The sequence below is a fragment of the Pogonomyrmex barbatus genome, unplaced genomic scaffold, assembly GCF_055798465.1.
Source record: "Pogonomyrmex barbatus isolate J1 unplaced genomic scaffold, ASM5579846v1 scaffold3, whole genome shotgun sequence".
NCBI lineage: Eukaryota > Metazoa > Arthropoda > Insecta > Hymenoptera > Formicidae > Pogonomyrmex > Pogonomyrmex barbatus.
Window position 1 is genome coordinate 9,860,277 of NW_028297127.1, and position 22,102 is coordinate 9,882,378.

Here is a 22,102-nt window from a genome sequence, read left to right on the forward strand (position 1 = left end):
TCAAATCACCGGTGAGCGCAGATTTAATTTCGTATAGAGTTCGACGAATCGCACGCTGACGTCCGGCGCGATTTTTGCGTTTATTCGGCATCGAAAGTGATCATGAAGGGAAATGTTGCTTCCCTTACAAGTTACGAATATAAGATTGAACTTTCTATCGCGATGAGAACCTGTAACCCTCTGTGGGGAGTAGTGCGGGTGGACGCACAACTTGCTAGCCAAGAGGCGGGACAGGTTGTCAGATATCTTATAATTTGACGACTTAAAATGCGTGAGAAGCGATACCTCTCTTGGGGAGTAGTGCGGGTGGACGCACAACTTGCTAGCCAAGAGAGCAAGCATGGCTTCCCGGATCGCTTGTTATTTGATTAAATTACGCGTGGTCACTCTACCTCGCGAACTCTGTCGATTGTACGTTTCGCTAGGATGGGTGGAAGGATTTGGATTTATTAATTGTTTGACACTAATCACTTTTCACTTATATATATATATATTGTAAGATATTCAATTACAAGATTAACTAATACAAAGATTGATTAAATTGTAAAACACGTTTAAAATTAGATTTATTAGAGCTTGAATTTAAATTGAATGATGTTAAATTCACTAGTACTATAATAGAATTGGAATTGATTTGAAATTGTATTCGAGTTACTTCTTAACACTAGAATTGGAATTGATTTGAAATTGTATTCGAGTTACTTCTTAACACTAGAATTGGAACTGAATTCTCTTAACACTAGAACTAGAATTGAATTAGAAGAGGGAGTTCGCGGATTGGAGGTCCTCTCCAGTCAGATTCGCGAGATGAACTAAACACAGTCGGCCGTGCACTGAAGTGCTTCGATTCGGCGGCTCGAAACTGCGGCGATGCTATGGTGGGGTGCGCGCTCGATGTGGGAGGCGCTGGTGGTGGGAGTGCGGCGCTCGCGTGGGAGGCTAGGGACGTACGTTTGTTCCTTGCTTCATGTTATAAAAATTTATCATTATAAAATTGAAAAGAGTAATACCTTTACAATAGGGAATAAAATTATTAATTAATTCATTTATTCTGACGCGACAGACGTGACAAAGGGTTTGTTTGTGCTGTCTCCTGATACAGTCAGTCATAAATAATTAAGATTTTTGAAAAATTTACATTAGACATGACCAGAGAGTACTCTCGGCGCTGGGACGTGACATCTCCGTCCGTGGAGAAGTTCGGTCTGCGAACTTTATAATAACTAATGTTTTATTTAATATATATATATATTTTTTTTTTTCTTTATGCATGTACTTGTGTATATTATTGCTGATGTTTTCCTCTTTCTAGTCGTCTGTCTCCTTGTATGTGTATTATATATATATTTTTTTTCTTCCACCTTTGTTGTTATTATTATTATTGTTAAGACCATTAAAGGTGTTTTATGGAATGGTTATTAAGGGAGAGGTGTAGGTTATTTGCGCAAATTAATTAATGGCTGTATATGTTACGTAAGGAAAATTAATAAGCTTAATATATTTGTTTTTATTAAGTTATATATATTCAGTAGATTATATGTTTATTTCAGGCATACCTTGTTATTATTATTTTCGGTATAAGTCTTCAGTCTCTCCATATGCATCCGATATTATAAACATTTTTATTTTTATAATTTTCCTCTCTTTTTTTTTGTTACTCTTATTTCTATTGTTATGACTTATTGTTAGAGTGGATATGGTAGTTGGATATGATTGAAGGATAATATTCTCTTCCCCTTTTTTTTTCCATCACCATTTTATTTTATTTCTTAGTAATTGCATTACATACTATATTGACATGCGTGGTGCATGTGCGCATGCGTGTATATAAAATAATGATAAAATCGCATAATGATAAAAAAACTTTTCTTGTTATTTTACGTGTATGTATTTTTATTAATATAAAGAGAAGCATAAAAAAAAATTTTTTTTTGTTGTGTATGTATATATGTATTATCGCTGGTAGCTGTTATGTAAGAAGATATGATTATATCTCCGCGGCAGAAGCTAAAATAAATCTCGCGGCATAGCTATCTCGCATAACAAAGTATACACTAAGTGGTCGACACGGCCTTCACGGTCTATCACATGTCGCCTGCAATTAAAACAATCTATCGCGCGTCTCGCTCGCAATAACAGCTTGTAACAGCGCCCGCAATGTAGTGTGGTATTCTGCAACGTTCGCGAAATGGCATGCAAATGTCGCCATAGCGCACGCTGGCGGTTTGGCACGCAAAAAGTATGCTCGGATGTAGCACAATTCGCACACAATATCACATTGTCGGAAATTTGCACGTACCATGCTGATAAACAATAGAGTTTATATGCGAGCATTGAATTTAAATTTAAATAGTCGCGATAATAAGGCGGTACGAGAACACTGTGCGATCGTCCAAGAGGGGGAGAGCTCTGGGGTATTGGTATTCCTCTTTCACTTACGGGATGTTCGTTTCGCTGTGGAGGTTCCAGATCGTCGTAAGTCCTCTCCGATGCCTCTTCAATCTGCGTCGTTACGTCACGCCTCTCAGCTGGCGCATTGACGTAGGTTGCTTGCGGTCCCATTTCCATGTACTCAGGCTCGGAGTTGCTTGGGCTTCCGGTTGCTGCGGCTGAGACAGACCTATGCTCATCGGCCTCTGAATTGCTTGCCTCTGGCGGTAACTCAGCTGGTGGTCGCTGTAGATTTTCCACGGTGTCGATTCCTATGTCAATTTCCTGCAATAGATCTCGGATGAGATCAGATGTTAGCGTAATTGTGGCGGGCTCTACCGGCGGAATTGTCTCATATTCCCGTCTGGGGAGTTATGGAATGTGGATGGGCTCTCTTTGATAAACATCGGGGTCCGTCGGTCCGATGTCCATCCCTGGCCAGACGTCTCGTCCTTCCGGTATCGGCGAGAGGCTAGTGGATGCAGTTCCGTTTTTCGGAGGGTTTCGCATATATGAGCGGGTGGGGCGATATCGACTGCCCATATTGCTCATTCGACGAAGTCGTCCTAAAATTCGGGACCACTGTGAATGTTGCTCCACAATGCTGGCTCGTCTCCGCATTCAGACCTTTCCCTTTGATTTTCTGCTAGTGACCACCCAAAAATTTTAATAAATAATTTCAGGTCTTACAAGGTATCACTTATGAGACGGTGCAATGCTCTTCTTTAGCGTTTGTAGTAAGACTCTGAGGCTGCTCTTCATTAAACTGAGTGCAAGCACTCTCAGAGCATGCGTTTTTATTTTCTATTGAGGGGTGGGAGGAGGTATCATTGCTCCTTTGTTTCTTACAGCAACGCTCGTGGACTTGTCTTGCCACGTCACAGATCCAGGAATTCTTGCAAGCCAAGGACAAGGCGAGCAAGAGTATCCCGAGTAATCCGATACTGCATGCAGCTGCACTATACATGGTGAAGCGTGAATTTTGCAACTATCTTTCTTTGATTTGGCGTGCCTTTTCTACAATATCGTTAAACGATGCCTCTATATTGCTATGATTGGTTATCCAAATTTCATGCGCGGCTTCTGTGAAATTAATTTTATATTCCCTTTGGATGGGCTCATATAATTCTAGAATGCTTAAATTATTCGTGGGGATGAAATGTTGAGCGAATGTTGTAGTCTGATAAGCTGGATGACTCATAGTGGCCGTTTTCGCTCTAATTTTACATCCTTGTTGCACAGAAATTATTCCGGAATTATTTATTTCAAATTGCTTTGTTGTATGACGACAATTCAGTCGCACAATTTCTTTTTCTGTTGTAGAGTAAATCCAATTTCCTGGAATAGTCAGAGCTTTCCAATATGTATCTTGAAGTTCCATAATTTTTATTTTACATTTATTAGGCTTTATATTTTTATTCAATAAAATCTCGACATCACAGCTTGGAGTCTGCCTTATCTTGTTCAAGGGGAACGTAGCTGGGCAAATAAAGACACTGTCGGATGCTATGCATTCCTCTAGCTCTCCTTGACGGAATTCGTAGAAATTATCGGCGTCTTCATTTAATGCTATATGCGTTATCTCGGTTTCAATTGTTGCAAATTTTGTTGTGTCAAATGACTGTCTAACGGGTAATGGTATTGGTTTATAAAGTTTATATTTTCCAGGTGTTAGCAATGGAATTTGCAAAATATAAACAAGACGATCTTGTAGATATGCAACGTGCAGGGTAGAAATTTTTATTAACCGATCGATTCCCTCTTTATTAATAGCTACAGGAAATTCAGCATACGGAATTTGTTCTTGAATGTGTTTAGAATTTTTTATTAAATATTGTGGCGATATTATTCGTGGATGTATTAATCCTTGTTTTCCGAATAATATTCCGTCTATTAGAATATTCAAATCGATTTCATGTTCTAATATTGCTATATTTATATCCTCTATTACTCGTTCGATATCGTCATTAATTTTATTTCGAATAATTACGTCGGTTACATTTTTATATTTTTCATCTATATTCTGTCGAAGATCGGCTAGCTGCGTTTTTATCTTCAGGGTTGTACAGTTCCCCGAAACGTGAGCGCGTTGCGATAGTTTGATTGATAAGTAGCGTCGCAAGATCGTTGGTTTTATTTTCGACATGTTCTATCGCATTATTAATATAATAAAAATCTTCTGCAGTGTTCCAAATAAAATTTTACTCAATTGCCCGATGAATTCTAGGGGAGCTCTTTTCATTCGTGATCCTATGAGCAATTCGTGAATATGAAATTTATATTGCTTTATTTTATTAATTTTCCTTGTTAATTCTGCAAGTTGTTTTCGACCAGTACTACATGTATATGAAATTTGGTCGCATTGCAGTTTCGTTCGGTTTATTTCACGTTGAAGCCCTTCGGATACGCCTATGACGTCATCTAAATTGATGTACATTATCATTTTCCAAGATATATCTGACGTGCGCAGCTCGCCTAACGCCTCGTAGAATATTCCCGGATTATTTTTAATTCCGTTATTGAATATTCGTTCTCCGTCATCCCTGATCTGGAATGCAAGCAGGCTTTGTTCTATTTACATGTATAATTTTGGTTTTATTTCGAGAGATTAAAATTTTTATATTATTATTTTCTAAGACTTCTATTATTTTGTAAGGGCCGGTATATTCATCATCAAATTTATGACTCTTTTTCGGCTTTAACAAATAAATAAAATCTCCCTCCTTATATCTTTGTGTTTTTAATTTTCGATCATAATAGTATTTATAACGTTCTTTAGAGTTGCCTAAATTTGATGCTGCCAATTTCCTTAAATCTGCTAATTTGTCAATTAATTCATTCACGTAATCATTATAAGTTTCAAAATCGTCATCATTTTTTATTTGAGAAGGTACACGTGCTATTTTTCCAAATACTAATTCATAAGGAGTAAATTTCGTTCCCTCGTGTACGCTAGTATTATACGAAAACATAGCATGCTCGAGCCAATTATCCCAATCTCGCTCGTTGGCAATATAATGCTTTAGATATTCGGTTAATACATGGTGACTTCGTTCTATCGAACCATTTGATTGCGGATGAAAGGCGGATGTACGATATTGTTTAATTTTAAAATATTTTGCAAATTTCTTCATCATAGAACTCGTGAAATTTGATCCTTGATCCGTCAATATTGCTTTGGGGCTACCAAATTGACAGATAAAGCGTCGAGTAAATGCTTTTGCAATTTCTTCTGAATTTGTCTGTACGAGAGACACGGCAATGGAATATTTTGTTAGCAAATCCTGAATAGTTAAAATATATTCATTGTCATTTTCCGTTACAGGTAGCGGTCCTAGAATATCCATTGAAATTTTGTCGAATGCGTCGACAGGTGTATCGGTTATTATTGGCTGTTTTATTTTTACGCGTACTAATTTTTTCTTTTGACAGCTATTGCAAGCTTGAATATAATTTTCAACTTGTTTCTTCATGTTATGCCAATAATGTTTGTGACGTATCCGCGCCACTGTCTTCGCGATTCTCTTGTGTCCTCCGACACTGGATTCATGACATTCACGTATAATATGCAATCTCTCTTCTAGTTTCGGTATGCATATTTGTCCCTTACATATTGTTATCTGTATATTAGTATTTAGGAATGTTAATCGCATAATGTTGCGTATTCTAAACCATGGCACATTGATATTACTTTTACTCTGCGATATATCTGCGTGTAAAATATTCGATCGTATCATTTCACTTTTTAATTCTTTAAAGGCGTTTACAATATCATTTTCTCTTATTCTATTATTTAATTCTTCTTTAATTATTAATCCGAATATTTTTCTATTGTTCCTGTCCATAGTTAATACATGTCCCGTTATTCCTTTAAAATTTGAAGGTTTTTGATATAATTTCCTTTCTATTAATTCTTGACCTATTTCGTCTACCGGTTCTCCTATTGTATTTACAAAACATATTATATTATTATTTTTCATCCAAATGTGGTCTCGTGATTCTAAAGTATTGATTGGAACTTCAGAGATTTCTTTGATTTTTGGTTTTGGTTTTTCCTTGATTATTTTATTCTTTTTCGCAGACTTTTTATTTATCTTTTTATTAAAAGACATTGGCTTAATTTTTGTATTCTCCGCGGCTCTCTATTTTTATTCTTACTCTTCTCTAATGAGCGTGGTTTAGCTTTACGAGAAGGTGGTGAAAATATTTCTTCCGATTCGGTTTTATCGGTATTATCGCTTGGCGTTTTTGGATTTCGATAATTCATGGGACTATTCTCAATTTCAAATTCCATTCGTTCGCTACTGGATGAAATTTCCATCGCTTGGATTTCGTTTTTATTTAAAGGGATATTTTCCTCTAATATTTGGATAGAATCAGTATTTTTTAATTTTGATTGTGACCTTTTTATTTTTTCGTGTTGCGTTCCTATAGAAATTTTAGGAGGTGAATGGACATCAACTTTCACTTCTATATTTCTTTCAACTTTAAAACTATCGCTTGAATGTGTTGCAATATCCATAGGTTCTTCTTTTAAATATTTATTTTTCTGCGTATTTTTATTAGGTTTCTTTTTATATGGATCACCCATTGTATTGTCTCTGCTCGCGCGCTTGCGCGTTGCTGCAACGGCGCTGTAGTCCATCGGCGTTTCCACTTCCTGACGCGTGGCGGCGTCGTCATCGGTATGACGCTTGACCGAATCACGCCCTTCAGCCGTATTCACAGGCCTCGCCATTTCCTTAACGTTGTCGTGGTGTTTTACTATACTTTCAGAACTCGAAGTTTTAGAAGGCTTCCGTTTTTTTCTTCTTCGTTGCAGTTTGCGATGTTCCAGATTCGATGAGCTACTCTCTCGCTTTCTCTTTTCTCCCTTTCTAATAATTCCTGAGCCATCGGTTTCATAATCAGTATCATAATAATATGATGCTGTACTATCACTGTCGCTGCTTTCTAAGTCAGCTATAAATTTACTTCTGGGCGGTTCTTTTAATTCATCATCCGAATCTTCATAAGGGGATAATTCTTCAGTTCTTAATTTTTTGTGTAGTGCGGGATTTCCAGATCCCTCACTCTCCCACATTCTTTTAAATTTTGGATGTGAAATTTTTTGTTTTTTATAATCGGCTTCCATGGAACCTTCGCTTGAAGATCGTGCACGTTTTGCTTGTAGAGGAAATATATTTTTAATATTTTCCGTAGGGTTTCGTGATAAAGCGTCAGCGTTTTTATTTTTCTTTCCCGGTATTTTATTTGATAATCATATTCCGCTAATTTAAGCCTCCATCACATTAATCTCGAAGTAGGATCAGCTATTGAATTTAACCATTCTAGTGGTTTATGGCCCATTACTAATGTGAATTTTCGGCCATAAATATAGGGGCGAAAATGTTTTACTGCATAAATCAGTGCTAATAATTCTTTTTCTGTTGCTGAGTATCTCGTTTCTGCGTCGCTTAAAACTCGAGAAGTATATGCTATTGGAAGATCATTTCCTACTTTTCCTTGACTTAATATAGCTCCAATTGCATATCCAGATGCATCTGTTGTTATAATAAACGGTTCATTAAAATTTGGATACTGTAATATCGGTTCTGAACATAAAGCGTCCCGCAACTCATCAAATGCTTCTTGTTGTTTTCGTTGCCAATCAAAAGCAACTGATTGTTTTGTTAAATCAGATAAAGGCTTAGCAATCTTGGAAAAGTTTTCAATAAATCTTCTATAATATCCTGCAAGTCCAAGAAACTGTTTAATATTTTTTCGTGTTTTGGGCATAGGGAAATTTTTCACAGCGCTTATCTTTTTTGGATCTGGCCGTACGCCATCTTCAGATATTATGTGTCCCAGATATGCTACTTCTTTCTTAAAAAATTCGCATTTATCAGGTTGCAAGTATAAATTAGCTTTAGTAAGTCGTTTCATAAGTCTATGAAATTTTGTTTCATGTTCTTGAAGTGAGCGGGCGTAAATTACTATATCATCAAGATATACGAACAACTCTATTCCTTGTAATCCTGTCAAAACTTGATCCATTAGTCTCTGAAATGTAGCAGGAGCATTCTTTAATCCGAACGGCATACGATTATATTCAAAATGTCCATACGGCGTTGAAAATGCGGTTTTATGTTTATCTGTTTCATCCATAGGAATTTGATGAAAACCAGATGCTAGATCAAATACAGAAAAGTATTTTGCACTTCCGAGTTGATCTAATATGTCAACGATATTTGGAAGAGGATAAGCGTCTCCGATAGTCTTTTCATTTTGAAGCACGGAAATCTATTACTAGACGCCATTTTTTATTTCCTAGGGAATCATCCTTTTTGGGAACAATCCATAATGGAGAGTTATAAGGCGAACTTGACAGTTCTATAACACCTTTATCCAGCATCTCGTCGACCTGTCTTCGTATTTCCTCCTTGTGTATTTGAGGATAACGATATTGCTTGACATTAATCGGACGATCATCGGTGGTAAATATTCGGTGTTTAAAAACATTTGTAGCGCCTAAAAGTTCTCCTGGCAAATGAAATCTTTCCGCACGGGATGTTACTAGGCTAGTGGCACTAGTGACTTCCTCCTCGTTCAAATGATCGAGACGTAGTAATTGCAATATCTTATTAACACGTTCATCGTCGTTATTAATCTCGTTTATTATTAAAATTTTCCTTAATCTCTTCTCTTATCTCTTCAAATGAATATATCTTTACAATAGGGATCGCTAATTCTATATCCTCATCTGACGAGTTAACAGCATATAAATGCGCTATTCCGTGATGATTTGATACGACGGCGTTACCTAAGTACACCTGCGGTCCTGCGTTTAACTTTGGAATATATCCATTTTTTATTTCTGGATTGGCGATTCGTACAAATATTTGTTTTCGCGTCCTAGCGGGAAGAATAACGGTCTCATCATTATGAAAATAATATGGCTTGCCATTTACGATCAGACTTGCCCTCGGGTAGTCTATGGTTGCTCGTTGGCTCTTAAAGAATTCAGTGCCCAAAATTCCATCCTAACGAATAGGGAATTTATCCGTGACTACATGGAATAGTATGTCGACGTCGAAAATGCGTACTTTTGTTACGCCTATCGTACGAGTTCGTTAGTTATTCCACTTAGTTCAAACACCATTTTGGTATCGATGGGCATGTTTTCATGAAGGCAGGTTTCTTTTATTATATTAATATCAGAACCTGTATCTATCATAAAGTTTGCTCGTTCGTCAACCAAATTTTTGCTTGGTAGTATAACGGAAGGTGGTTTCCCAATTTTATTACATGCGACGTTTATTACACTGGCGTTTCCTCGCGGTTCTCGTTCGGAGTTACCAGGCGCACTCGCGGGCGTTCGTTCAGCGCTGCGCCGACTCGCTGTGCCCGCTCTCGGTTTCCCGGAGCTTCTTGCGGTCTGTTACGTTGAGAATTTTCAAGAATTCGATTTTCCAACATTCGGTTTCCGATTCGATTTTCTCACATTATTGTTGTACTGCCTTTTTCGACATTGTTCCAAGCTATGCCCTGGTATTTTGCAATATCGACAAATTAATATCCCATATTTCTTGAAGTAGGGAAATTTTGTCGGTTGTTTTGATTAATATTATAATTTTGATTTCGCAGGTTTACATTGATTCCCGGATTTCGTGGGTTTAGAATTCGTAGTTGTAACGTTCTGTATTCAGCTCACGTATGATCAAGATTTTTACAAAAAGAACAGATCTTAGGCTGCCATTGTACGTGCGAAATCTGAGCGAGGGAATTAAAAATAGTACACGACTGAAAAATGTGGCCATATCCAAGACAATTATTACACTTTATAGACTGCATTAATTCCTCTGTTATTCTCATACGTTGCATATGCTCGTTATATTCGCTTTCAGCTTTTATGGCAGATTCTATTGCGTTGTTTAATGTTCCTGGTTCTCCTGAGTGGATTCGCGTATATATATCCGTTTTTAATCCAGTTAAGAAATTTCTCACAGCATTGATTTCTGCCGAATTTACGAATTGGATAGCTTGGTTCGGATTTTCGGTTTGGTAGCAAGATTTTAGTTGTTGTAAAATCATAGATACTCTGCTACCGTAATCTACAGTCTTATCCGGATATTGCGTTATTTTAGAAAGCTCTCCGTGCAATTGTGACGTAGAATAAACAGGTGCGAAACGCGTTTTCAAGACAGCCAGTAAGGATTCGATGTCGTTATACTCTCCGCTTAAAGCCACTCTCAATGCTGGTCCGACTAATTTATTTTTAATCATTTGAACTAATCCATATTCCGCACTTGGAGAGACCATATTTCGAGCATGCAGACAACTATTAGCGAATTGCGATACAGGCATATTTTTACCATCGAACGGGAGAATTGTCTCGGAAGCATCACGTAAACTGGTATATGGCATATTCGCATTCGTACGTCGGTTTGTGTTAACGTCATCGTTAACGTTTATACCGCCTATCTGACGAGTCAAAAAGTCTACCTCACGATCAACCATTTTTATTGTTATGTAATTAAAATTTTTATAACGGATTTTTACAAATACCGAACGATTTCGAGTTTTGTTACAATTATAAATGATAATTTTGACTTACATGTGAGTCGCAGTAAAGTAAAGCAAGACAAGCGTACGCAATTCCATAATCGAAAGTTCTTATCGCAGTTCAATCCCCGCTATCACTTGCTTGAAAATCTCCTCTTCAATTCTTCGTGAGATGAGGAATATTTCACAAGATTCGGCTATTCTAGATGAAGGATCTCGCCAAGTTTTGGATATCCCAGCAGATGAGGGATCCCACCGCTGCCACCAAAAAGTACTTTGTCTTCGTGTGACATCCTGGGAGGTCCTGGTAGATCGGACGGAGCCGAAATCAGCAGATCCTCGACAGCTACACTCACACGTTATTTGTGAGATTCTTTTCCATGCGGTTAAGAGGGTAAAACCTCAGGATTAGATACTGCGAAGGAAGTAGGTAACAGGAATGTCGAAATGACTTTTATTTTCAGGAAAGAGTTTTCGATTTTGGGAATAAGGAATAATATAATATCACACTTGTGGTATTTGAATTGGAATTTATTCACTGTTATAAATGATAGGTATATATATATATTTAGCGAATGCGAGTGGAAGTACAAGTGCAAAAATGTACGTGCGCGTACAAGTGCGAATGCGACTAAAATGTAAGTGTCCGTGAATGTGAATCGTAAGTACGAAATGGGAAAAATGCGCGAGTGCGTACGAATGAATGCGCAAAGGTATCGTCGCTTGAGGTTTTTATATGTTGCCAAAACATGGAAGTAGGGGTGATCTAAATTCCAATGTAATGATTCTACAGGTCTGAATAAAGCCTTTCGTTATGAGTCAGCTATGATTCACGCATTTAAGACCTTCTAGTTATTCTTGACATAGTTTTCTATTGGTCGACTTAGCCTACATTTGCTATGAATCAGCGATGACTCGTGGTACTAAAATATTATGGCGCCCTTGACATTTAACGTTGGCCTACTTTCGCTTACAAACTGATCATGAGTCACATTTGTGACTAAATATTATGGCAGCCTTGACATTTAACGTTGGCTTATTTTCGCTTACAAACTGATCATGAGTCACACTTGTGACTAAATATTATGGTGGCCTTGACATTTAACGTTGGCTTATTTTCGCTTACAAACTGATCATGAGTCACACTTGTGATTAAATATTGTAAGAATTAGACGACCGTAAGCGGTCATGAAAGAGATTCGGAATATAAACACTAACAGAGAGGAGCCGTCGTGGTCGTGCAGACTAAGTGTCGGATTGGTAGACGAGGGATCCCGAGTTCAAATCCAGTCGGTCTCCGTTAATTTTTTCCGAATCTAATAGATATCTTTCAATCTCAGAAGTGGGATTCAGCCTATGTTACCTCAGAGAAGATTCAGCCTATGTTACCTGACAAGTCGATCGTTCAGGAGTGAACGGAAAAAGTCGGGGGTAGTACTCCAAAGTCGTTGTCGGTCGTTCAAGAGAAATGAACGGGAAAAAAGTCGTGGAGTAGTACTCCAAAGGAGTCGTGTCGGTCGTTCAAGAAAGTGATCGAAAGTCGGGAGCAGAAGCTCCAAGTTTCGGATAAATCCGATAGAGGAAGACTCGGTACATTCGGGACGAATGTAATACCAGAATGGCCGAACTGTAAGAATTAGACGACCGTAAGCGGTCATGAAAGAGATTCGGAATATAAACACTAACAGAGAGGAGCCGTCGTGGTCGTGCAGACTAAGTGTCGGATTGGTAGACGAGGGATCCCGAGTTCAAATCCAGTTGGTCTCCGTTAATTTTTTCCGAATCTAATAGATATCTTTCAATATTATGGCGGCCTTGACATTTAACGTTGGCTTATTTTTGCTTATAACCTGACCATGAGTCATACTTATGACTATTCGGTCGATCTATTTTTGTTTTCAAAGAGTTATACTTCGTTATAATAATTCCTTTCTTATAATTAACAAACATATAGTTTGCTTGAATTTAAGCTGTTATAATAAATATTAATCATCGCAATATCGTTTTAGATATACTTTATAATTTTTATAATAATAATGATTACATCGTATAATTAGTATATCTAAAATATATCAGTATAACTCTTTTTACATTTGTAATATATTATTTATTAAATGTTTTCAGGTACAAAATGGCTCTGATTGTGATTGGTTAAATCGTTAGGGTAGTTTTCCATGCATATTAATATTCAAGATCTTTGTCATAGCCATAGGATTAGTGTTAATAAAAAAAGGGAAGTAACAATTATAAATATAAGTCTAGGATGAAGGTTTCTAGAAGTTGAACTGGTTTATATAGATTTGCCTGCTGAACTGATTTGAGTTTTTGAGGTAAGTGTATGTAAACAAGTTTATAATTGTTTAAATATCTTCTAAATGGTGCGAGTTAGGTAGGTATGTGTAATGAGGTAAGTTGCAGGATATCCTGTGTGTTGTCCAAATCTTTCATAATAATTATTTGTTAATATAATAATTTATTTATTTATGAATTTTATTAAACGAAATTTAAATCGTAGAATTTCTTTTCTGAGATAAAATATGTTTCTATCCGAGTTGTTTATATAATTTCATAAAGAAAACTATATCTTATAAGGAAATGTATAATGTATGTATATATGTATACATGTGTGTGCTTTCATATACTCTTAATTTCGTTTATATCTTGAGAATTAAGAATCGTAACCACAAACTATAATTATGTTTTCGAAATGATTTTTGATGGAAAATGTATTTATACAAGGAAAATATATCCATATTAGGACATCAACAAAATTTATCCTTGAAATAAGGATATGTATCAGGTGAACTGTTGAATAAATGTTTTGTCATGGATTTTGTTATATTGTCATTATGACTTTTATTCCTTATTCATATCTTTTCTATTGTTATTAATTTTGTTATTAACTTTTATATTTATTATTAAAATGGAACAAAAGTGAAAGTGTTTGATATACAAGGGTTTCTTATTTTCTGAAGTTATATTTGACGATATAAAGAAATTGGTTGTATTTTGTTATTTATATAATTATATGATTTTGTTTTAATTGTTAATAAAAATATTACAATGTACCGATAATTGTTTTGTTATAGTTTTCGTGCATTACGTGGGCGAGGTTATATTTCCTAGATTTGTTTTTTATTCATTATTTACTATTTGTTGAGATTTTGTTGTTAATGTTGAAATGCTTAGATAAGGATGCGATATTAAGCTCTATTTTCTTGTTACTTTACTGAACAGTCTGGAGAAGTGATTTCAATATGTTCTGTTTTTGTTAGTGAGGTTCTAGGGAAAATTTACTAGGAACATTAAGGCTGTAGTAGCGCCATAAGGTTATGGTAAGGAGCGGCCATTTTGTATAAATCTTTAAATAATTTTAAGCGGTATATTCTTTTATTAAATGTATGGGAAAGGTTTGACGGTGCTGTCTCCTAATACAGTTAGTCATAAATAATTAAAAATTTTGAAAATTTTACACTGAACATGATTAGAGGTACTTTCGGCGCTGGGACGTGACAGAGGGTGAACTTGGCACGGACCTTCCAACGTCAAGAACGACATTTATAACCTGCGTCGTCGGGAATGGAAGCCAAAGGTCGGGGATTTGGTATGCAAGAGAAACCACGTCCTGTCCGACAAGGCTGAGGCGTTCAACGCCAAGTTGGCCACAAAATTCATGGGGCCCTTGGATGTCCGGAGGATCATTTCGCCTGTCATCGTTGACCTACAGGACACCCGCGGACGCTGGCACCGACAGGTCCATGTACAGGACCTGAAGGCGCACCCGGCCCCTGCGCTAATGCGACACCGACTGGTCGGTGAAGTCACGGTTACCGACCGGGAATGTCCGCACAGACGAAACGCACGGACAACGGCCGGGGCACCGACTTATCCACGCGTTCTGAGGCAAGCATGCAAAAACAACGTGCGCCGCATTCCGAGGCAAGCGCGCGAAAACAGCGTGCGCCGCATTCCGAGGCAAGCACACGAAAACAATGTGCGTCGCATTCCGAGGCAAGCACACGAAAACAACGTGCGCCGCGTTCCGAGGCAAGCACACGAAAACAATGTGCGCCGCATTCCGAGGCAAGCACACGAAAACAACGTGCGCCGCGTTCCGAGGCAAGCACACGAAAACAATGTGCGTCGCATTCCGAGGCAAGCACACGAAAACAACGTGCGCCGCGGCAAGCACACGAAAACAGCGTGCGCCGCATTCCGAAACAAGCACACGAAAATAATGTGCGTCGCATTCCGAGGCAAGCACACAAAAACAACGTGTGCCGCGTTCCGAGGCAAGCACACGAAAACAAAGTGCGCCGCGTTCCGAGGCAAGCACACGAAAACAACGTGCGCTGCATGCCGAGCATTCCACGCCCGCGTATTAAAGCTCACACACTGGATAGCCGAGCAATCAGTCAGTCCGCAGCAGCAACGATGCCGACCGACGCGGAAAAGACGCAGCTCGAGGAATTGTTCGGGCACTGGTCCGACGACGACGATGACCTCCCGGACCCGCCAGGAGTAGCAGCCACTAGACCACCACGCGGCACACCGGAACGAGCGACCGAGCCACCCCGGCGACTACCCCCGCGGGTGGGGACCGTCATACAACGCTCCGATGCCGATCACAGGAGGAAGGCCCTCCTTCTGCTGATCCCACCGCCGCTACCACCGGATCGACGGCGAGCACAAGGGCGGAAGCCATCGCCGAGGCTCAGGGCCACGCGACCCGTTCCGATCGCCTGCGCAGCAGTCCGGGCAACACCGGCGCCGAGCGCACCGAGGCGCGTTAACACCGAGGCCCAGCAAACCGAACCAAGGCCGACGCTGCCGCGTATCCCAGCGCCAAAGGCATCGCCGCCAACGACGAGCCGACCGACAGTCAGGTCGCTCCATGCGGTGGGACCGCGCAACCTCGGGCCAGTGGAGGTCAGGATCGCCACAGGAACCATGCTCCACGTGACGCACCACGCGGTACATACCTCACGGCGGTACCGACGGTGGACCCCGGAGGGTCAGTGGACCCTCCGGTTCAACACAGACGGGACCCTCCGGAGCAGCCGCCTACGCCGCGCCAACGACACGACCAAAAAGGGGGGGGGTGATGTAACGGCAGGGTCGTTACGAACATACGTACATATATATATATATATATACATATACATACATATACATAAATATATATATATAAAACGCTTGGCTTACTATCCTGCACTACCCATCCCGCTTGCACGTACACCACTTGCGCTATCGCAGTCGCTTGCCTGTAGGTCGCACGCGCCGTCTCGCTCACTATCTCGCTCGCGGTGCCCCCACGCGATATCGACTCCCCGCCACCGGACCGACGGCGCGCAGTGGGGAACGCCGGCTGAGTATATAAGCCCGGCCGGCCGAGACATCGGGACCAGATCCCATCCTGCGATCCGACTCCTGATACCGACCTAACCAGTATCTATTACCTCTCCAAGGGGGGCCAAGGTTTCGCTTGGCTTTGCCGGGTTTCACCGGCTTTCTTTACCTTCGGGCTGAGGTTTCACTCAGCTCTGTCGGGTTTCGCCGACTCTTGTCACCGCTCCACGGGCTGAGGTTTTACTCAGCTCTGTCGGGTTTCGCCGACTCCTGTCACCGCTCCTCGGGCTGAGGTTTCGCTCAGCTCCACCGGGTTTCGCCGGTTTCCGTTGCGAAGGCAGGGCTCGACGTGGCACTCAGCCCTGCCTGCAATACCTAACCGTCCCGCCTGACATTAGCTCGTAAGTGCATGCGATAGAGATTAAGGCCGCTAGTTATAAGTCAGTAATTCTAAGATCCGTAGTGGTAATCGCGCCGCGTAAATAAACCGTTGTCGACCGCACGCCACACCCGTCCTGCGCATCTCATCGCCTTACGCCAATCGGTTGCGTCTCCGCTTTGCTACCAGCGATACTGCGACAGCACCCAGCTCTGCCCTACTCTGTATCTACCAATAACGATCTTCTCACCGCCACTTGTGCTCGCGTACGCTTGAGTCTCCCCTCCTCTCGAACCCGGACACCGACGAGCCGATCCGAGTGTCGAGCGAGGTGACCGCGTCACAAAGGAAATCCGACCCGAGAATTCCCTCTTGATGTATAAGGAAATCATTCGGGACGACATGCATTGTCGCATCGTAGCCCATTATTGGGACAGTTACGGACCCTAAGGTTTTGATTTTCCCCTCCGTAATACCGCTAAGGTAGAAGTGATCATCTTTCTTGATGCGGGTGTTAGGCAGGACATTTCATTTTTTTATTAGAGTGGGTGCAGCGCCCGTATCCATCATGAATTTCACGTTTTCTGTTAAGCCTATGGCGGGTACTGTGATCGTGGGCGCGTAGTTAAAATCTTTAGGATTCAGGGTTGCGATTCGTGTTCCGTGTCGCTTGTTGTTTCGATTGCGTTCATCGGACGCGTCGTTCCCGAAAGATCCGCGCGCGCTGCGTCCGTTCTGCGGGGCGGATCCCTGCCGTTTCCCGATTCTATCTGTCGGCTATTATTGTACTGCCGCTTCCTGCACTCTTCAATTTCGTGCCCACGGTTCTTACAATAGCGGCATCACTTTTCGTTTTGCAGGGGAGATCGTTCACGCAGGTTTTCGTTGCTATTTCTCGGGCGCAATGCGTCGCGCCATTCGTAACGCGGCGGTGGTTCGCGAATGTCGTTTCGTCGTTCTTCCCAGCTGGGGCGACGCGGAGTGTAATCGCATTTTCTGTTTCTCTATAGCGGTCGTAGCGAGGGGGTGATCGGCGCCGTTCGGGCGGCGTGAGCTGTCTATGACGCAGCTAGAATTCACATCTGTTTCAGGGATGCGGCGGTTTACGTTAAAGGTTTGTTTACTCAGATTTCCCTGACGAGGCGGCATTCCGTACCACTGGCGTTCGAGCTCTTCGCGCTTGGCAATTTGTTTCGTAATTGCAAACGCTTCAAAAGGATAGCGAAAATGCTCGGGTTTCAATTGCAGGCGGTAAGGTGGGCAGTCCGTCGCAAAAACATTGCGCAGTGAATTCATCGATCTCGCGGCTTAGTACTGAATCTAGAGTTCCGCGGGCGCGACGTTCTCCGTCTCTTATAGAAGAGCGCAGTTCTTTAACGCGGTCAATATAGTCCCGGATATGTTCTTTAGGGTTGAAATGTACCGTGGTTAGTTCCCCGCGGTATTGGGCAACGCTCTTTATCGAATCGAAGGCGCTCGCTAATAAATCTGATAACTGAGTGACGGATTCACACGGTTCATCGGCCACGGCGGAATGTGCGTGTCCACGCAGTGGAGTTTAGCAACCAATAATCGCGTGAGGGACTTGTAATGGGGAGGCAAAATGTCCCGCGCCTGTCTGCACGCGTTGATAAATTTAGAGAGCGGAATATTGTACCTGTCAAAGAATGGTACGAACTCGATTGCTTCTCGATAGGTTATTTTCGGTGCGGGGGAGAGTTCCGTGCCCGATTCGTTCAATTCGCCGAAGAGCGCCGGGGTTTCTGTAAACCGTTTTCCGGCGGGAAAGCTCGGACTTCGCGGGGGGTCACGCCGTGTTTCAATTATGTGTCGTATATTGTTTAGCTCGGCGCGCATGGCAGCGAGCATATTATTCATTTCGGCGGCTCGACTTTGCTCCGCTTCGGCGCGATCTCTCCGCAGCGCGGCGCTTTCCGCTCGAATTTCTCTCTCTCTTTGTAGCGCGTCGGCGTCGGTTTGTAATTGCGCGGCGCGTTTAGCCATATTGGCTTGCATTACATCGAATTCGCTATCGATGTATTTGGATTTAGGGGCACTCAGCTTGTCTGCGGAGGCCATCTCTACGTCGTCGTTTGCAAGCTTCCCCTTTTGGGCGTGCGTGGTCATCTCGGTTTCTCTTTCGCCTCTTACCGGCGTACGTATTAAATCGAGGAAGGCAAATCACGACAATTAATTAAGAATTCTAGCAAAGTGAAGTGCGTCCGCACATGATGCTAAATAATATTTCAGATATTTCAGTGTATTCTCAAAGAAGTTAGAAACGAGCACTGGAACGTGCATTCCTCGAGTGAAATCGACGCACGGAGCAAAAACTGTACTTCAAAAAAAAAAACAAAGGGTCGGTCGTAAAACCCTTCCGGCCGAGTCGCTTTCCTTATTTTTTTGTGCGATAGACGGTCACGTGTATGCTGACGCAACGAAATTTTTCTATGATATAAGCGTCGTTCCGAAATATACGTGGCGCGTAATTTTCATATATGAACGCACAACACCTGCTCCGGGAGAACCTCGGCGTTCTTGCTATAATGGGCGATAAATCAATTTTGAGAATTGTTTAATAACGCGTGAAACCTCACTACCTCGCGAACACTTTCGCTAACCGGTGACGGTACGCGCGAAAGAATGGACACGAGGAAGTTTAATTATAATTAACTAATTTATTTAGATATTCGATTCAAGATTACACTCATGGGATATCATTCAATAACACAAAAATGAACAATTGAGACTACTTATTTAGAATTCGAAATGGAACTATACGCTAGAAGTCGAATTACGTACTAGAAGTTGAACTATATACTAGAGATGGAAATAAGACGCTTGACGATGCACACGAGAGTGGCACGTGTTGACGCGGCGCGCACTGAAATGTCGGAGTTTCGGCGGGTACTGCGGTGCTCTGCTGCGGCGGCGCTGTGACGCAAGATGGCGGATGGCGTGGGTACGCCAACGCACGTGGCGCTGGCGTGGCGCGGGTTATGTAGCTAAGCTAGATGTATATATCTATGGCATGCATTGATCAGCCAATCAGAACGCGGCTGACCGGGAGTAATGCGCTGTAACAGTGTTGAGAGTTTTGTTATAGTAATATTATCTTATAATTAATTGATCGCCAGTGTCGCTATCGTTAATATGAGCTTATTATTAATATTGATATTATATTTAAATATATTTAAGGAGTGTTTATTATTATGATCTAGATATGTATATGTATATATTTAAACATTGTTATGAGATATTTCGTATATTTTTATTAAATATTATTGTTTATAATTAGTAAGGGAAGGTAGTAGAGATACATATTTGCTAAATATCTATGATTATTGAGGAGGATGATTATAGTATACTACACTTCAGAGAAATAAATATGGCGGGGCGCGCCATATTAGGCGGAACGGCAGGAGAACCAATGGCTGTTCTCGGTCGTCGGCCTGGCGATGAGCCACGTTAAGACAATATTACATGCGCGGTAGGAAAAAAAGTATATGGCGGCTCTCCGGACGTTACACTTTGTTCTAGTTATATATGTAATTTTGATTTTATTTCGAGAGATTGAAATTTTTATATTATTATTTTCTAAGACTTCTATTATTTTGTACGGGCCGGTATATTCATTATCAAATTTATGACTCTTTTTCGGCTTTAATAAATAAATAAATAATATCTCTCTCCTTATATCTTTGTGTTTTTAATTTTCGATCGTAATAGTATTTATAACGTTCTTTAGAGTTGTCTAAATTTGATGCTGCCAATTTTCTTAAATCTGCTAATTTGTCAATTAATTCATTCACGTAATCATTATAAGTTTCAAAATCGTCATCATTTTTTATTTGAGAAGGTAAACCTGCTATTTTCCCAAATACTAATTCATAAGGAGTAAATTTCGTTCCTTCGTGTACTCTAGTATTATATGAAAACATAGCATGCTCAAGCCAATTATTCTCGCTCGTTGGTGTCACGTCACGGGCGATGGCGGCGTTGCCAAACAAATCACCATGTGGCACCGGATAAAGGCGGGAATACGCTCGTCTCTCGGTGACGCTGCCAGCAATCGAGTGGCAAATAACCAGCAGCGGTAAGGAGTATTAACGTACGAATCTCTGATCACTAGAATAAATGTGCGATTGAGCAGCAGGGCATCCAATTCTTAGCACTAGCGCGATCGCGTCTAGCTATTATTCCTCACGGTTATGCAACGAGACGGAAAAGTTCGTGAGTCGGCGCGAGACAATGACGTCAGAAGCAGCGTTAGTATCGTTAAGATAATATTGAGCGCGGACGTGTTCGATAGCCTCTACCTCTTCTTCAAGTACTTCTAAGGCAACAACGAAAACTTCGGAGCACGTGTCGCAGTGTTCGATTTCGCGGATTATCGAAAGCGAGGTACGACAACACTCGCAGTAATCTTGAGGCGCGGTGAATCCGAATTGAAAAGAATGAGTTAATTCCAAGCAGTAAGAGAGAGTGCCCTCGGGTATCAATTCCTTACAACGATAGCAGAGAAACTCGGCGCTATTAGGATAATCGTCGGCAACTGAATTATTTACACGGCGATAACCGAAGGAAGTAATGCAGCGCACTGAACCGACGCGATGTTGGAATACGGCGGCTGGATGCGTGCATGAACCGCGGGTGGTATCAGACCGAGGGAAACACATCACACTAATTAATTAATAGTATCCGCGAAGGTAAAACGCGTCCATGCGTGTCGTTGAATAATATTACGGAATATTATCGGAGCTAAAAAGTTTGAAACAAGCATTTAAGAGTGCATTTCTCGAATGAAATCGTCGGACGGGGCAAAAACTATACCCAAAAAAAAACAAAGGGGTCGATCGTAAACCCTTCCGGTCAGGCATTCCCTCTGTAGAAGCGATCATTGAACTTGCACGGACACGTTCGGCTGACGCAACAGGAAAAATTCTTGACCACGTGACGATAACGCGAGAAGTATACGCGTATACATATATCTTATAATAATTTGTTTAACAATTTAGTTACTTACCTTTCGTTGGAAGCTCTCTGCAAATAGTCTTGGAGAAAGATTCGCGGCTGGGAGCGGGGTTCTTGGATGGTACTGGCTAGTGCGGACTGCGCGGGCAGGGCGCTCCAGAAACGATCGTGCACCAGGAGCTCGTACTCCCCGTCGAAGGTTACTTCCTCGCCGATAATTGCGTTGTGATCGAAAATTGCGGCCATATGAAGATCGTATTCGAGGTGTCGTATAGCGTTACTGCGCCCCGCGCGATTTTTCCATGCCTTAGACATTCGATGGAAGCATTAGGTATATATTATTTTAGGTATACATTATTAGGTATATATTATATTTAATTAAAGAAGTTAGGGTTAGGATATCACATTCGGCTGCGAGCCAATTAC

The 22,102-nt window shown here is 41.1% G+C and overlaps 1 protein-coding gene and 1 long non-coding RNA gene across 2 annotated transcripts; both read right to left on the bottom strand.

The window, feature by feature from the left end:
- Positions 1-1,362: 1,362 nt before the first annotated feature.
- LOC148936044 (uncharacterized) lies at positions 1,363-11,424 on the bottom strand. Its single transcript, XM_089079007.1, has 2 exons — positions 11,027-11,424; positions 1,363-4,978 (listed from the first exon to the last, which is right to left on the bottom strand). Exon 2 carries the CDS (start codon positions 4,574-4,576, stop codon positions 3,419-3,421), a length of 1,158 nt encoding a protein of 385 aa, XP_088935133.1. The 5' UTR covers positions 4,577-4,978; positions 11,027-11,424; the 3' UTR covers positions 1,363-3,418.
- An 8,251-nt stretch (positions 11,425-19,675) lies between these two features.
- Positions 19,676-21,991, bottom strand: LOC148936045 (uncharacterized). Its single transcript, XR_016139756.1, has 2 exons — positions 21,729-21,991; positions 19,676-19,779 (listed from the first exon to the last, which is right to left on the bottom strand). It is a non-coding gene; the product is annotated as an uncharacterized LOC148936045 (long non-coding RNA).
- Between the last annotated feature and the right edge of the window lie 111 nt (positions 21,992-22,102).

Coding starts and splice junctions, on each gene's coding strand:
- LOC148936044 (XM_089079007.1), bottom strand. CDS start 4,576: ATGTCGAAAATAAAACCAACGATCTTGCGACGCTACTTATCAATCAAA.